The following is a 17,381-nucleotide window of genomic DNA, read 5'->3' as shown; positions in this document are numbered from 1 at the left end:
GCTGCTGGGCTCCTGCTTAATTTTCACAACCAGTTAACGAACGAGGGCTGACCCCACCAAAGCCCAGCTGGGGATCCCTGGGTGCTGGTGGCAGTCCTGGCTCCCTTGGGATGATGCCACCATCCCGGCCCTGCTCCCCTGCCCACAGCGGGCAGCTGCCGGCTTTTAGGAAGCGCTGCAGAAACCTTTGCCTTTGGGTCAGGCGCTCCCAGCCCGGACCCGCTTTGTATTCCCCACCCGGGCCCAACGCACTGAATATAAAGTAACACAGCATTGTTACGAAAAATAATTAAAACCCAACAAAAAGGCGAGCAGCAGCTGGAAGGGCTGAATCGGAGCAAGCCGGGCTGGCCGTAACCCTTCGTGGGCAGGCGGTGCAGGCAGGGAAGGCAGGGCGGGCAGGGGACCGGCATCCTGCATCCCAGCTCTGCCGTCGGTGCCTGCGGGAGCGGAAGGGGAGGTGACGGGCTCGAGGTGTCCCAGTGCAGACCATGGGCAGGACTGGGGGCAGGCTGCGGGCAGGATGGGGAACAGTTCCGCATGGGCAAGGGGGGACTCGTGCCCTGGGGGCTTATAAACCAACGGGATTTTTGCCCAGGCTTTAGGGATGCTGGGGGTGCCCCGGTCCCCAAGTCCGTGATGACGGATGGGATGTGCAACCTGGGCACCACTCAGCCTGCGGAGCTGCCCATCCCCATCCCCAGCCCGCAGCAAGGCGTCAGGTCCCTTCTGCGACCACCAAAGGGATGCAGGTGCCACCCACCGCACCGGGCGGGTGTCCCCTCCCCGCCACCAGCATCCCACCACCGAGCGGGGTACCAGGGGCGGCGGCACGGGGACGAGGACGTGTCCCCGGCCGTGGGCCTCGCTCCAGCTGGGCGCTGTTTTGTAAGGACTCCTGGGCCTCTGCGGCACAGAGATAAGCCCAAGAATTCGCCGTCGGTTCCAAATATCCCGTCCGCTTCCTCCCGCCGTCCTCGCCGCCGCTCCAGCCCGCTTGTCTCATTTCCGCAGCAGCGCGCTGGGGAGAGCTTCCTGTTTTCCCCCCGGCCCCGGGGCGGCGGCGGGGGGCTGCGGGGCGCGGGGAGGAAGGGCAGGACAATGGGCGCAGGCAGGGACGGGCAGCTGCCCACCTCCTGGGCCGGGGGTCTGTGCTGGTGGGGGGGTTTCCTCGGTGGCCCGGGATGGGGCTGGGAGGGAGGGGGCAGGAGGGTGGCAGCGGGGCTGGCAGGTGGTGGCGGTGGGGACATGGGTGCTGGGCTGAGCTGAGATTGCGGATGGGGTTTCTTTCCTTTCCTTATTTCTTTTTTTCTTTAAGGGTTTTGCTGTAAATTAACCGGAGCTCCCTCTGGAGCATCCTTTCCGTGCCATGGTGGGTGACACCGGCTGGAGGAGCCCCCCCTCCACCTGGGCATCACCCCAGAATGAGAATGGGGATGGAGCCGGGTATCACCACTCAGCCCAGACGTGGTGGAACAAAGACCTGGGTGGGGGCACCCTGCCTTCCCCGGAGAGATGAACCCCCCCGCCTAGAGGCACTTTTTAGGGTCCTTCCAGTAAAACCATCCACTGCAATCCCCCCAGCCGCAGCGTGGGAGAGCAGCATCCCCACGGGACTGCCACCTCCCAGGGCCGTGCCGCGGGCTGGGGCGTCGGGAGCTGCTCCCCCATCCCAAACCACAGCCACGGGAAAAGAGGGATCCGCTTTAGAGCTTTGCTCACTCTGAGCCCAGCATCCTCCCGCCGCAGGTGGGACCGGCTGGTGGGCAGCCCCGCATCCCCCTGGTTTCGGGGAGGGGAGAAGGCTCTTGCCCCCCGGCTCCCGGACCGAGTGTGAGTGTTTACTCGCCGCCTTTCTCACCGCTCGCAGCGTGGCAGGAGTTATTCAAAGGCGGGCGGAAGCGAGCACAGCAACTGAAACAACAATGAAAAGGAAACGGAGCTTGAAAAATTCTCCGTTCATAAATCAACTGAACTGCAGGTGATCCCCGGGCAGGAGCGAGCCGAGGAAAAGACACGGCTCGGCACGGCCGGCAGCCGGGCGGACCCCCGCCCCGCAGGCAGGGATGGGGGGGACGGCCGGGATGCTCTGGGGTGTTCTGGGAGACACTGGGGTTGGTGTTCGTGTCCCCGGGGTTACACACTGGGGGCTTTGGGGCAGGTGAGGTGGAGGTACCGCTGGGTTATTTTTATTATATATAAGCAAATCTGGGTGAGAGGGGCGAAGCTGTTTCAGGTGGAGCTGCTTTCTGCAGCGGGGCCGGTGTGGCACGCACAGGCACACATATATACACACGCACACATACATACACACGCACACGCACACATATATACACACGCACACATATATGCACACACACACATATATGCACACGCACACATATATGCACACGCACACATATATACACACGCACACATATATGCACACGCACACATATATACACACGCACACGCGTGCATATACACACATGCACACGCCATGCCTGCCTTCCCAGGCCAGGGAAACGCACAGGAACGCAGCCAGCCCGGGGGGGGGGATGGGGCACAGAGTCCGTGCCGCAGCCGTGCCGCAGCCGTGCTGTGGCTCCTTGGGACCGGCAGAGTTGGGAGACGGGGCTATCAGGGTGCTCGAGGGGGTGCAGGGCAGCTGCCCAGCTCTCACATCACCTCCTCCACAGCTTCCCGCCTGCCTTTTGGGGTGAAACACACCGTTTTTGAAGCAGTCGAGCCAACGGGGTGTGGGCTCCAAGCTGTGGCCGTGCCGCGGGAGATGCTGGGGTTAACGGGAGACGATCCAGGGCTCTCAGCGGCATTGGGCCACGGCTCCTCGCTGGGATCTCGTAAAGGCTTTTTCCTCCTTAGGAAAAGGAGCTGCCGTCTTGGGACGGGCTCCTCGGTGCTGGTAGCATCCCTGCGCGGGCAGGGGGTGGACACGGGCAGAAAACATCTCCCCCCCTCCCCAGGTCCTGCAGCATCTTGCTGTGGGTGAGATAGGGACCAGTTTGGACAAACCCAGGTGTCCCCTCCTCGCTGTCCCCTCTCCGCCAGCCCCCATGAGCTGAGACCCGACCTCGGGGACACCAAAAAGGGGCTCGTGCCTTTGGGACCAGTGGATGGCCCCAAGGACCGGGCTGGTGGCAGCAGGCTGAGCCTTATAGCAGAGGAAAGGATCCCGTCATGATCCCCATGCTGGGAAAGCCAGGCGGGATCGCATGTTCCCCTCTGCCGCTATCCGTGCCCCCCTTCCGTGATTTCCCTGTCATCTTGTCTTTCGGCAGAGCTGGAAAACCGGGAGACCACCGTAAATAAATCCTGTGTCTTTAAGCCGTTTTGTACAGTACAAGAAAACGCACTCGTTGAATTACAGCTTTTTAATCAAATACATGTAACCATGTCACTTAAAGTGCTCGCGAAAAGCAGGGAAAAAAAAAAAAACCAACACAATTGGAAGAGCACGATATTAAAACCAGCTGCTTGCTTACCCCCACCACAGTTAATAGTTTTTGAATGTTCTGAATGAGAGAGAAACCAGAGCCAAGCTCCACTTTCATGTCCATCTTTCTGATCAAGCCCTGTCAGACGGGGGGAGCCGGGCAGCCTGGCACAGCGTCGGGGGACGTGGGGGACGCGGGGGACGTGGGAGGCTGCGCTCGCCTCTCCTGCCGCTTCTCCCGTCCTCTCGGGCTTTCTCCCTGCGGTGATGGGGATGTGGGAGCCTGTGGTCTTCCTGCAGGCAAAGCAGCGCAGCCCGGCTGGGACCCCGCCTGGAGATGCGAGCACAGGTTGCCCAAGCCCTGCAGCGGCGCGGGATGCTGCCCTGGGACATCACCGTCGTGTCGCGTCCCCCACCAACTTCAACCCAACTCTGCCTCCTGATGCTTCTTCCTGCAAGTTGGCATCTCCGCTGCCGCAGCTCGTCCCTCACGGGTGCCGAGGGGCCGCGGTGCCCTCAGCAACCCTTCCTCCGAGCATGCCGGCGCGGTCCCCCGTGCCACGTCCCCGTGCCCTGTGCCCTCGGGGCACACACGTCGGGACCACCTCGATGTCTACCTCCGACCTCGCTGGCCACCGACCCTCCTCCAGCACAGCCTGCCAACCACCCCGAGCTGTGCGGTTCCCCCGTAACGTGGACCAACGCTCATTAAGCGTGAGGGAGAGACCACCAAATATGTCAAAACACACTTAAAATTTATTGTTTCATACCATACGTTTGAGTCTCTTGAACGCTGGCCAGTGTTTCTCCCTCTCCGCGATGGGGCCTATCTGCTGTCACTGACGCTTCGCATATATGTATAGCCCGCTTGCTTTCTGTCTTTTTTTTCTTCCCCCCCTTCTTTCTTTAAATGAAAAATACAAACAATTGATGGAAAATGTACATTTGTTCCATATGGGACGGTCGGAGCGTGGAGAGGAGCCAGGAGAGTCATTTTTAGGCAGACTCCTCTCTCCAGCGGATGGCTGGACGGCTTCCCAGAACGGCCCCGCGCGGCCTGCCCTGACTCTCCTGTCGAGCCTCAGACAGTCTGTGACGCTCCCGCACCGGCGGGGGGGGACGTGATTCAGCTCCCTGCTGGGCTGACCCCCCCTGGGGGCTGCTGAGCATGGGAGGAGGGAGAGGTTTCCCCTGAGACCCCTGCAGCGTCCCAGAAGGGCTGAGCTCGGCTGTGCGGGAGGCGATGGGGAGACTTGCTTTGGGAGGTTGAGTTAGGCTGGTTGGGTTGGGCTGGGTTAGGTAGGCTAGGCTGGGTTGTGTTGGGTTAGGTTGGGATAGGTTGGTTGGGTTGTGTTGGGTAAGGCTGGTTAGGTTGGTTGGGTTGGCTGGTTAGGCTAGGTTGGGTTGCCTTCGGTTGGGTTGGGTTGCCTTCAGTTGGGTTGGGTTGCCTTCAGTTGGGTTGGCTTATTTTGGGCTGGGTTGGGTTATATTGGGTTGTACTGGGTAGGGTTGGGTTGGGTTGGGTTAGGTTGTGTTTAATTGGTTGTGCTGTTTGTATTGGGTTGTGTTAGGTGACCTCTGGAGAGCACTTCCAATCCTTCCGTGACCCTTTGGCCTCTGGGTGCATCTCGGCATTGCTGGCTCAGCTCAGAAGAGGAGCACAAAGTGGCTCTGATGGATGTCTGTGGGGCCCAGCTCAGCTGAGAGCCAGCGGGGAGAACAAACCCCCAAACTCCCCCATGACTCATGCAATGAGGACCAAACCTGCCTCCCTTATGGTCTGAAGGGGACCCCAGCATGGTGTTGGGTGAGCGGATGGATGGTGTGAGGCCAGGGGGGGGCTGTGGGGCCAGGGGCTGGTGGTGGCCCCAAGGCAGGGGGAGGAATGTGAGGGCTGGTGGGGGCAATGCCAGGAGCTGGGCGACCACAGCCGGAGCTCCACTGGTGATGGAGAGGCTGAACTTCACAGCAAGGGAAATGCTAAAAAAAAAGAGTTTCAGACTGTGCAGACTTTCCAGGGCACATGAAGGACTCCTTATTTTCTTTTCCTTTCGCAAAACCTGTAACATTTAGGATACCGTGGCCCCAACTCCCTGCAGGCAGCTGCCCTCCTCTGCCTGCGGCAGCCGGCGGAGCGGTGCTCGGCGTGCCTGCCAGCCCCACCGCTCCGCTGCTGGGAAACTGCTCGGGAGCAGAGCTGGGGAGAGCATCCATCATCATCCCGCGCTTCTCTGCTGCCCGGCCGGCCGCTCCGGGCATGGCCGCAGAGGAAACGGTGCCTTTCCTGTCCTGCAAGGAGCGTTGAGATTTTCACACATTTCCTTTCCCAAACCGGGCTGCAAAACAGAAAGTTGGGGAAGGTTTGGGAATTTCTCTTCAGCTCGGTCAGGAAAGGTTGTGCTGGGAACATTTGAACCCTTTCTTCGCATTTCAACCTTTTCCCTTTGGTTAACCTCTGCAACATACAGTGCAGTTACATTTCTAAATGGTTTGCCTCCCATCTAAAAAAAACTGGAAACTTTTTTTTTTCCAATGCTCTCTTTCTCGAGTCAGGAAATGTTTTGGAGCCGTTTGCCACAAACAGGTTTGGTTTTGATAAATCTTCATTATTTTTTTTTTTTTGGTGGAAGAGGGGAAAAAAAAAAATCCCATCACTCGCTCTAGAGCCGCTGCCTGGTGCTGCGGGTGGGGGCCCAGCACCGGCAGCATCTTCCCGTTCCCACCGATGTCCCCACCGCAGGGGTGTGTGGCTGTGAGCACCCAAAATTCATGGACCAGGAGCTCTAATTCCCCCTTAACATCCCAGCCGGGATGACTTCATCGAGGCTGTGCGTCCGCGGGCACGTGTCGGCATTCCCTCCCCTCCCGGCGCGCTCCGGACCAGGACAGCTCGGGCTGCCCCGGACCTGCCGCCGGCCGCCCCGGTGGGGCCCTGCTCGCCCCCAGCTCCGCCACGGCTTCGGCCTCGGGAGCGGCGAGCCCGGAGCTGCGCCCCGCCGGGCCGGGCCGGCTAGCACATGCTGTTTTAATATTTGGGTGATGTCATCGAGCACTCTATAATGCCGTAAAAAAAACAGAACGTCTATAAACCTGACCAGTGAACCTCCAGCAGAACACACACGCGCATGGGTGTGCACACGGATACACACACAGATACACGCACACGTGCATGCACACGGACATGCACACACACACATGCATGCAGACATGCGCACACATGTGCATGCACGCAGATGCACACGCACATGGATGCACACACAGAGACATGGATGCACATGCGTATGCACACGTGGATACACGTGTGCGTGTACACACAGACACACTGATGCACACACATACATGGTTGTATATATGGATACACACAGATGCACGTGCAGACATGCACAGCCAGATACACATGCATGCACACAGATCCACACACACGGACGCACACACAAGTGCACACATATGGCTACACATGCACACACACACACACACGCTCAGATGCCTGCGCACACAAATGCGTGCACACATGGATGCACACAGTGATGCATATACACACAGATGCACACATGCTCACAGATGCACACACGTTGATACACACAAATACACATATGCACGTTTGCACACAGGTACATTGGGACGTACACACAGATGTACACACAGATGCACACACGGATGCACACACACACGGATGCACACACACACACGGATGCGCACACACACATGAATTCACACACACATGAATTCACACACATGAATTCACACACACACGGATGCGCACACGCACGGATGCGCACACACACATGAATTCACCACACGGTCTTCATGCCACCCCGACCCTCTCCCCAGCGTGCAGCACAGCGATAGCCGTGGCGGGCGGCACGGGAAGGACAGGGCGGGTGCGCAGGGTGCACGCGCCGCCCCACGCGTCACGGCATGTGGGGACCTCTGCAGAAGCAGCCCCGGTGCGTGGGGCAGCGAGCCCCGGGGGGTCCACTGCCCCACACCCCCAGGGGACGTGGAGCAGATGCCACCTGCCCATAAAGGCCAGGCAGGACCTGGCAGCGCCTCCGCCTCTCCCTGCCCCGGCAGCCATCCCGGGAAAGCCGGCAGGATGGGTCTGTCAGGTTTTACATATACCTGTCACATACCTTCTCCATATTTCTGCCGTAACGACCTGCTAAGAGCCCCTCGCTCCTTCTCCCCAGCCCAAAACCATCAGGCCCCGAGCTTTGGAGAGATTAAGTCATAAAAATCGGAAGGGGCTGTGTAGTAACAGCCCCGGCCTGAGCCATAACGGCAGTGAAATCATCCCCAAACTATTTCAGCCCCGTCCATTTCCAGTCCCACGTCACACCTGAGCCACCGGCACGCAGCGAAATGAAACGCTGGCGGATGGTTTTCTGGTCCCAGCGCGGCCGTGTGGGGATGGGGGCAGGGAAAGGAGGTGATGTTAAAAATAAAAAGGCTCTCCCGGTGCGCAGGGCTGGCTGTCTCTGCCTGGTCCCGGTGCCCGAGCGGTGCAGGATGTGTCCCGGCCGGGCAGAGGGACTGCTGAGCTCCCGCGGGCACGGCCGGAGCAGCCGCTCCCATCCCCAGCCGGCCTTTCTGACCTCTGCTTGGCATTAACTAACCCCGAGCCGAGCAAACCCACACGGCCAAAAAGCCGAAGCCGAGTGAAACTGGGCGATAGCGGATTTAGCATCAAATGGAACGCAGCTAATTAGCGGCGTGGTTGAAGCCCATCAGGGAGCCAGCACCCCTCGCAGTGTCTGCCCAGCTCTCTGCCCTCCTCACGGGGACGGACCAGCCCCGGTGCCGACCAGCCCAGCCAAACCCTGGGCCTGGGGAGGGCCAAATCCTGTCCTGGCCATGGCTAAAATGTGATGCTGCAGCCCCGATGCCACGGGAAGGTGCCTGCCGGTTCGGTACCAGCCACACGCTGCCCGCTCGGAGGCCAGGCTGGAAGAACGGCCCCAGTTTGGGACACTTCTTGATGAATTTAATGGCAAAATGCTGAGTTTAGGTGAAAAAGGCTGTGCGAAACACCGAGCGATGGGAGGAGGCGGCATCCCCCGGGGTCTGGCACGGGTCCTTCTGCCTGCTGATACCTGACCCAAACCCGCAGCCTGTTTTCTTCCTCTCTCCTTTTCCTTCTTTCTCATTTCCCCACGACCTGGGGTAGGGCTGGCCAGCGGGGCAGCTGCGCATTGTTCACAGCCTCGATTGCAATTAGGCTTTATTATTAATAAAAACACCCAGGGCTGAGTTAGGCAGGAGGGCTGGCAGGGCCCTGCCTGCTTTTGTGGAGAAGCGAGCCAGGGCTTTGCTGGCAAACGCCGTGCGGTGTTCCAGTGATGCAGACCTGGGGAGCTGAAATCTGCCGCTGGGTCTCGGTGACCCGTGGGTCTGGTGACCCGGTCCCGGGGATGGGTGGGCACGGCAGGTCCCTGCAAACCGCCCCGGCACCACTCGGTGCTTTGGCAGCGATGCAGCAGCCGTGGTTGCAACATGGTGCATCCCCGGTGTGTTTATGGGTGGGAGTGACCATCCATCACCCCGCGGTTTTCAGTCGGGGTGCCCGCGGTACCCGCCCCAGCCCTGCAGCAGCATCCTCGGGCATGAAGCGAGGAGACCCCCGCTCCCCTCACGGCAAAGTTACATTTTCAACAGTTTTGCAGTGCAGGTACTTTGGGAAAGCTGCTGGTGGTGCCCAGCCCTGCCACCGGCATGGGCGAGCACCCGAAACCAGGGCACGCCGGACCCAAATTGCTCCGGCGCAAGAAACCGCAGCCAAAAAAACACCCCAAGGATTTCTAGCCATTCTCTGAGATCAGAAGCGAGCTGGCACGGCCCAAGCCGTAGGGAAAGAAGGGAATTTCTGCTGCAGAAAAATGACTTAACGTTTCCTCCGTGATGTGATCCGCTGCCGGCTTCCCCCGGCACCGCGGGGCAGCTGGGCGAGGGCCGGCGTGCGCATCGCTTCTTTGAACCGCAGGAAGTGATCGCATCCTCGCCTGGAAGGTACCTGGAAGCTGGGGGCTGGAAAATAAGTCAGGGCTTTCTTCCCCCCCCCCCCCCGCCCCATCTCCTTCCTCCCAGGCCGCTTCGGGGAGCGGAGCGGGACGGAGCCTATAGACGGCTGCTTCCTTTCATAGTCATCGGCGGCAGCACAGGATGCTTCTCATTTGGTGTTGTGTTTGTTTGCTGCAGCGCGGGTTCTGGCACCCGCCGGGCGCCCGCCAGCCCTCCCGTGTAGGTAGTGAGGTCATTTTTCCATGTATTCCCCCTTTTTACATACTGTATATGGAAAGACAATGAAGCGCCTTTCTGGCGTTCAATGGGAACACGTCGCCAGCCCCCAAAGTGGTCCCGTTTATTAGCGCTTCACATTAAACAACAACAAAAAAAGTGAGTCAGGATTTAGTCCTGTTAACACTAATGTGAATTTAATTTAGGAGAAGCTTGAAAATTAATGTCATTTGTTAAATATCCATTTCCCCTAAAAGGCAATTCTTTGCCAACAACAACAGCAAAAAAACCCTTCTTCTATTCAAAATTTTTTTTTTAAAATAGCCTTTTTTGGTGATATCAGCCTGGTTTAAATCACTCGGCGTTCAAGGAACGGATGCCACCGGGGTTTTATGCAACAGATTGTCGTTTCTCCTTTTCACATTGAACAAAAAAGTACTGTAAATCATAAAGTGATGCAGGGGAGCGGGATGAAGCTCTGGCAAAGCACCGGCGGCTCCGAGCGGGGTCTGGCCGGGCACGACGATGGCTGCCGGAGCCGGGAAAGAGCCTGTGAGGGCCGGGAGGTGGAAGGGCTCCGGCACACGGGGTTTTCTTCCAGCTCTGAGGACCAGAGCGAAGGTGTCGGAGCAGCCGGGCTCTGTTTTTGGGGGTTTTCACGGGAAAATGGGGTGAGCCGTGGCGACCACGCACCGATGCGCTGGCAAAATAATGACCACAGGAAGGCTCATTTCGGAGGAGGATATCACATGTTTTATTACATTTTAATCTGAGAACAGCTGCTTTTCCTGCAGAGCACATCTCCGGGCGGCACGGCGCGGTGCCGTGGGGCGGCCGCCAGCATCCCATCCCGCTGCCGGCGCTGCCGGAGCCGCCGTCCCGCGCCGAGTCGAGCCGCGCTCGCGGAGCCCGAGGCGGCTGACGGGGCGGGCGGGCGGCAGCCTGGAAATTAATACATTTGCCAGGTTGTCAAAACATTAATCAACGGATACAAAAATCTGGAAATGGTTGGGACAACATGTATTTGCGGAAAATATGTGTTCACACAACAAGCACACAAGATGGGAACAATTATATGAAGATGTTTTAATAATTAACCAGTATAAAACAGTTTGCTCTCCATACAGTTCTAGACAATAAAAGTGTTTGCAGTCATATTTTTCTTTTGTACAAAATTCCAGTCAATTGTTCCACAATATTTACATTGTCATTCCCTTTTCACAAAATATCTCCTTTCCCACCCCCCCCCTTTTTTTTTAAAAAAAATCCAGCTTTGCTACATAAATGCTTTAGATCTCATGGATATCCCTTGATTTATTTTTAAAAAGTCTAATAAAAAAACCCCCAAAAGACATTAAATACCATTTTATATATAAAAATGCTTAGTAAAAATATAGTTTTGTTGCCCAATTAAAATATATTGCTGAGAATACAGTAAAAACTGTCCTAAAGCCCACCCCTAATGGGCGCCGACTCTTTAACGGCCCTGGCAAAGTCTTCCTAAAAGTTTTTCCCCCCCGCAAGTTCGCCTGCCCTTGGGTTAAATACTGGGGGCAGGTCGCTTCGGCTCGTCCTGGTGGTGATTGTTTCAGGCAGGATTAACTGGAATTGGCTTAAAAATGCCCCTTCGAGCTGGTGGGAGCTACAGCTACGCCCTGCCGAGGGCTGGAGCGGGGAGCGGCAGGCAGGCTAGTGCTTGGGAAAGGCGTCTATCTGTGTTATATAGTTATACGGTATATCAGTGAGTTCAGCATGTTTTTTCTCTAAAAAAAAACACCAAAAAAACCAAAATCAAAAACAAACAAAAGAAAGCGATGCATTTAATGAGATACTCTAAATATTATGGAGCTCGTGGTTAAAGGAGGATGGCTTTTTGTTTTTAACGGAGAGCCGGGGCTCTCCCGGTGAGAGCATCGGGCGGTGGGGCCAACCTAACCGGTGATGCAGGGGCTATAGTAAACAGCGCTGCTGGCATCGGACAAGGCGGATATCAAGCTGCTCTCCTCGCAGGAGATGCTTCTAGGAGTCACTTTGGACAGGGAGACATGGTAAGGGAGTCCCGAGGCTTCGGGACGAGTCCTGCTCATGTTCAAATACTGGTCAAACTCATTGCGGTCAACGTCTGTCCACAGCTCGGTTTGGTTCAAGTGATCCACGCTCTCCATGTGGTGGGCTTCGGGTGGGGGCGAGAGCTGGCCCAGGTGGGCGGAAAGCCCGTTCTGAGTTCCCGAGCACATCTGGTTGTAGTATATGCTGGAGGGATGGGGAGTCCTCATGGCGTCGGCCAAGTGCGATGGGGTCTGCGCGTAGGGCACCGCCACGTCCCGCCCCATGCACTTCTCCTGGGGAAACTCCATCTGGTGATGGTGGTGGTAGCCGCGAAAGGGCATCATGTTGCAGTCATCCTGCATGTGCGGAGGGAAAAACGCCGGCTCGGTCTGTTCCAAGACATCCAAGGGAGACATCTCAGGAGTTGGCAAGCCATAGTTTTCAATATCCGACCCCATGGAGTGGAGTTCTCTGAAGTGGTTAAGTGGGGGAGGCTGGGGGTGGCCCGGCTGGCTGCCGCCATGGTGACTCATGCTGAAGTTGTCACTGCAAGGCTGGGAAAGGTTATGCAGGAGGATATTGGGTTCCATCCTCTTGATTTTCTTGGCTTGCTTCTTTCTCCTTGGGCGGTACTTGTAGTTGGGGTGATCCTGGAGATGTTGGATTCGCAGCCGCTCTGCCTCTTCCACGAAGGGACGCTTGTCGCTGGCGCTCAGCGCTTTCCACGACTGGCCTGGAAGGGGAAAGCGAAGCTCTGTGACACCGGCTCGGCCACCCGGCGCTGGCCGGGGCGCGGGGGCACCCAGGGAGAGGGCACCCTGGGGTGGGAAGGGCTCCCTTGGCTGGTTCGGCACCTGAGCAGGCTCCTGGTGCTGGCACGAAGAGGGGCTGAGGAATGGGACCCCAAGCAGGGCTGTCCCAGCAGCAGGCTCAGACTGTGCCTGGCGCTTCGACGCAATGGGAGAATGGGGGTGCAAAGCCCTGGGGGGGCTGCAGGAACCCCTCTGCCAGGACAGGGGATTCTGCCTACCGCTGCCCCTCGGCACAGCCTGCTCCCCGGGGTGCTTGCTTCCCTGCACCCTGCATCCACCGCCCCACTCCTCTTCAGCCCCAATCGCCCATCCCCAAATCCTGCACCCCACAGCCCTGTATCCTGAATCCCGTGTCCCTGCACCCCCGTGTCTCCGCATCCTGCTGCCCTGTCTGGCCATATCCTGCTTCCCGTAGTCCCGCATCCTGCAACTCCGTCTACCCATATCCTGCTTCCCGTGTTCCCACATCCCGCATCCTACAGTTGTGTATCCCGCATCCTGCAGCCCTGTATTCCCATATCCTGCATCCCCGCAGCTGCGTACCCCACAGCCCTGTATCTCTGCATCCCGCAGCCTTGTTTCTCTGCATCTTGCATACATGTAGCTCTGTATCCTCACATCCCACAACCCACAGCCCCATATTCCCACTTCCTCTAATACCATATCCCACAGCCCTGTAGCGGTGCGCCCCACAGTCCTTGATCCCACAGCCCTGCATCCTTACAGCCCACGTCCCCGCAGCCCTCCATCCTTGCAGCCTGCAGCTGGCATCCCTTGGTCCCATATTCTCACAGCTTGCATGCCACAATCCCCCTCTAACCTTGCATCCCCCAGCCCCGTATCCCGCAGCACCCTATCCCTGCATCCTGCAGCACCCTATCCTTGTATCCCAGCTCCTGCACCCCCACATCTTCACAGTCTGCGTCCCGCAGCCCCATATCCTCACAGCGTGCATCCTGCAGTCCCGTACCCTCGCAGCCTGGCTAGCACAGCCCCGTAAGCTTGCATCCCACGTCCCACTGCCTCACATACTTGCAGCCTGCATCCTGCAGCCCTGTATCCTTGCAGCGCACATTCCGATGCCCCGTACCCCTTCCTCCCGCACTCCCAGCCCTGTATCACTGCATCCCAATACCCCGGAACCCTGCAACCCACATCTCCAGCCCCGTATCCCTGCATTCTGCTGCCCTGTACTCCTGCAACACACATCCCCAACCTTGTATCCCTGCATCCCAACGCCCCGCACCCCTGCAGCAAATATCCCCAGCCCTGTAACTCTGCATCCCACTGCCCTGTACCCCTGCAGCCCGCGTCCACAGCCCCATAACTGCCACTCCCTACATAACCGCCTCACCCCCACATCCCTGCATCCCCAGCCCCACACCCCCGCATCCCACAGCCCTACACTCTTGCAGCCCGCATCCCCAGTCCCATACACCCGCATCCCTGCATCCCCAGCCCCGCAAACCTGCACCCTGAGCCGCGGATCCCCTCACCCCTGCATCCCCAGCCCTGTATCCCTGCATCCCCATCTCTGCACCCCTGCATCCCACAGCCCTACACTCTTGCAGCCTGCATGCCCAGCCCCGTACCCCTGCATCCCTGCATCCCCACCCTGTACCCCCGCATCCCACAGCTCTACACTCTTGCAGCCCGCATCCCTAGCCCCGTACCCCCACAACCCTGCATCCCCAGCCCTGTACCCTCACATCCCTGCATCCCCACCCTGTACCCCCGCATCCCACAGCCCTACACTGTTGCAGCCCGCATCCCCAGCCCTGTACCCCCGCATCCCCAGCCCCGTACCCCCTCACCCCTGCATCCCCAGCCCCGTACCCCTGCATCCCCAGCCCCGCATCCCCAGCCTTGTACCTCTGCATCCCCAGCTCCGCACCCCCGCATCCCCAGCTCTGCACCCCCGCATCCCACAGCCCTACACTCTTGCAGCCCCCATCCCCAGCCCCGTACCCCCGCATCCCCGCATCCCCAGCTCCGCACCCCCGCATCCCCAGCCCCGCACGCCCGCCGCCCTCCTCCCGCAGCCCGTCCCGCTCACCCAGCATCTTGCTGAGCACGGCGTTGTGCAGGTCGGGGTTCTGCTGCGCCAGCCGCTTGCGCTCATCCTTCGCCCAGACCATGAAGGCGTTCATGGGCCGGCGGATGCGGGAGTCCTCGCCGGCCTTGCCCTCGGCGCGGCCCGCCGAGGGGCTGTATCCATAGCCCGGCTCGGGGCTGGGCGTGCGGCTGGGGGCCGCGCCGGGGGCCGCGCCGGGGGCCGCGCCGCCGGGGCCGGGGCCGAAGGCGAAGCCGGGCTCGGGGCTGGGCGTGCGGCTGGCGGGGGAGGCGGCTCCCGGGGGGCGCGGGAAGGCGAGCCCGGGCTCAGCGGCCGGCACGGCGGCGGTGACCCATGAACAGTCGCCCCGGGGTTGCGATATCTCCTCTCGGCAGTAGTTAGACTCAGATATATTCATTCCAGCTGGACAGCACTTTGTGTCCGACCCGACCGGGTGCCGGAGAGAGAACCGGGTCCCGCCGCGTCCCACCGGGTCCAGCAGCCGCCGAGCAGCAGCCCCGCCGCTCGCCTCCCTCGCCTGCGCTTCGGGGGGATTTGGGGTCGGCTTGTTTTGTTTTGGTTTCTTTTCTTTTTTTTCCTCTTTTATTTTTTTTTTCCCCCTTTCCCCCCAAAAAAAACTTTTGGGATGATGCTGGGCTGGAAGGGGCAAAATATAGCCGGGCTGGACCAATCAGCGGGGCGGAGGGGAGGAGGAGGAGGAGGAGGACGAGAGGGAGAGGAGGAGGAGGAGGAGGAGGAGGAGGAGGAGATGAGGGGGAGGAGGAGGAGGAGGAGGAAGGGGGGCGTCCCCAGACACCAGCAGGAAGAGCCACCCGGGGAGGGCCGGGCTGGGACCGGTGTGGACGCTGCTGTCCAGTTCCCTTCCTTCCAAGGAGGAGGGTTATTAATTTTTTCTCTGTCTTATTTTCCTTTCTTTCTTTCTTTCTTTCTTTTTTTTCTTTGCAATCCCCTTTTCTGGTTACTTGCGATCTGCCCATGCCTCCCACAGCCCCGCCGAGCCGAGGCAGGGAAGTGTTTGGATTTGCCTGCCAGGCTGCCTGTTTGCAGGCGGACAGGGATGCTTGGGGCTTTGCGTTTATTTTTCTTATGACTTATTTCGTGTGTGTGTTTTGGCCAGCGTTCCCTGTCCAGGCTCGGGAGCAGCCCTGGGGTGAAGGCAGGGGTGAGCCCTCTTCCCCCGGCAATTTTCTGATGGGAATTTCAGTGCCGGGGGAGAAATGGCTCCTTGCTTTTAAGCACTGTTCACATGAAAAGAAACGTGTTTCCAGCCTGTCAGCCTAGGGACTGTTGAGGAATGGTGGGTTCACTGGCAGCCGGGTGATTGCAGCTAAAAACCTGCCTCCCGAGCTGCGCTGCTGGGGCTGGCACAGCTGTGCCGTTGCCGCACACGCCGTGGGCACGGCAGCATCCCCACGGCACACTGCCATTGGCAGCCGCAGAGAAGCAGCGCATCCCCCGCTGCCAGGTCACTGCTCCGCTCGCTCGGCTGCCGTCCAGCAGAGATTTGCAGTGCCAAGAGCCAGGCTAGGTGGTCTGAAGGTCCTTCCTACCCTCGGCACGGAGGAGTTATGAACTCTGCGGGACCCGTTTGCAAGCAAGGAGATCTGCTTGCACACTGTCCCCACTCCCTGACACCCCCCAGGCAATCGGGTTGATGCATGAAAGATGCCCCAGCTCCGGGTATCTGACTCCAAGCCCCCTCCGGCTGCGGACGTGCCCGAGACCCCAGCCTGAAATGTGAACCTCAGCATTAGGAAGACTTGGGGCACTGGGTTGCGCAAGAGCCCAGCTCCCAGCCTGCTCGCAGCGGTGGGGTATTGCATGCCATCGTTTCTGTGTGTCTGGAAGTGATTTGAAAAAGCCGATCTGCTGTTAACCCTAAACAAAACAAAGGCCTTAAAAAAAAAAAAAAAAATCTTGTCTCACTTATTCTTCAATTGCTAGCCAGGAGCGACAGAGGTTTCAGGCTAGGTTTCTTTCACGTTCCTGGAGCCTCTTATTAATATTTTGCAAGAGCAAATCAGCACCAGTCCACGGGAGAGCCCGTGCAAGGAGCCTCCTCTCTGCTCTCCCCCGTCCTGCCCTGGCCATGCAGCCGAGGAGGGTGCCGGAGCATCGCCACGCCGGAGGAGCAGCCGCGTGCTGGAGCCGAGCCCCGGCACCGCTGGAGGCTTTGGCTCTTTGCCCCTGCCCTGGGAGCAGCAAGGTGGGTGCTGGGGGGAGCTGGGGACCCCCAGCCCAGGGCCCGTGGCTGCTTGTGGGGCGAGGCGAGTGGCGTTCGGGGCAGTTGGACTGGGCAGCTGCTGGAGACGTCCCAGGAACATCCCCCCACTGCCGATCCTGGCCCTTCTCCCAGGCTTTGGCCAAGCGCGTGGTGCTTTCCCTGGCCGCATCCACCCCGTGGCCTCCCACGTGGCCCCAGCAGCATCCCTGGCCTCCGGGCGGGCTCAGAACTGCCCTGGAGCCAGGATTGGACCTGGTGCCACCAGCTGGCATTTGGGACGAGGTGGGGATGAGCTGCAGCGGGGTGGGAGAGGGGGCAGCTCAGGTTTTTCCAGCCCTGGAAATGACGCTAAGAGCTGGGGCAAACCCTCCCAGGGGAAGGCAGATGCAGAGCTTCGTGCCCTCCATGCTTGCTCTGTGCAACCGCTCTAAGCGTGGGCCTCCTCCGCATGGGATGGCAGGGGGCTCGCGATGCTTTCCTTCTGCAGGGGCGGCCCAGGTAAGGGGATCAGAGCGGTGCCGCTGTCCCTGTTGCGCTGGGGTAGTTTGGGACCTC

At 59.2% G+C, this 17,381-nt stretch overlaps 1 protein-coding gene across 1 annotated transcript; it reads right to left on the bottom strand.

Moving 5' to 3' along the window:
* Positions 1–10,733: 10,733 nt before the first annotated feature.
* Positions 10,734–15,138, bottom strand: SOX18 (SRY-box transcription factor 18). The gene is made up of 2 exons (XM_075166105.1): positions 14,585–15,138; positions 10,734–12,449 (listed from the first exon to the last, which is right to left on the bottom strand). The coding sequence occupies exons 1-2, from the start codon at positions 14,997–14,999 to the stop codon at positions 11,599–11,601; spliced, it is 1,266 nt and encodes a 421-aa protein (XP_075022206.1). The 5' UTR covers positions 15,000–15,138; the 3' UTR covers positions 10,734–11,598.
* Between the last annotated feature and the right edge of the window lie 2,243 nt (positions 15,139–17,381).

The sequence above is a fragment of the Calonectris borealis genome, chromosome 17 (genome assembly GCF_964195595.1).
Source record: "Calonectris borealis chromosome 17, bCalBor7.hap1.2, whole genome shotgun sequence".
Taxonomy (NCBI): Eukaryota; Metazoa; Chordata; class Aves; order Procellariiformes; family Procellariidae; genus Calonectris; species Calonectris borealis.
The sequence above is the reverse complement of the archived record's forward strand: the minus strand, read 5'-3'. Positions and strand labels throughout refer to the sequence as shown.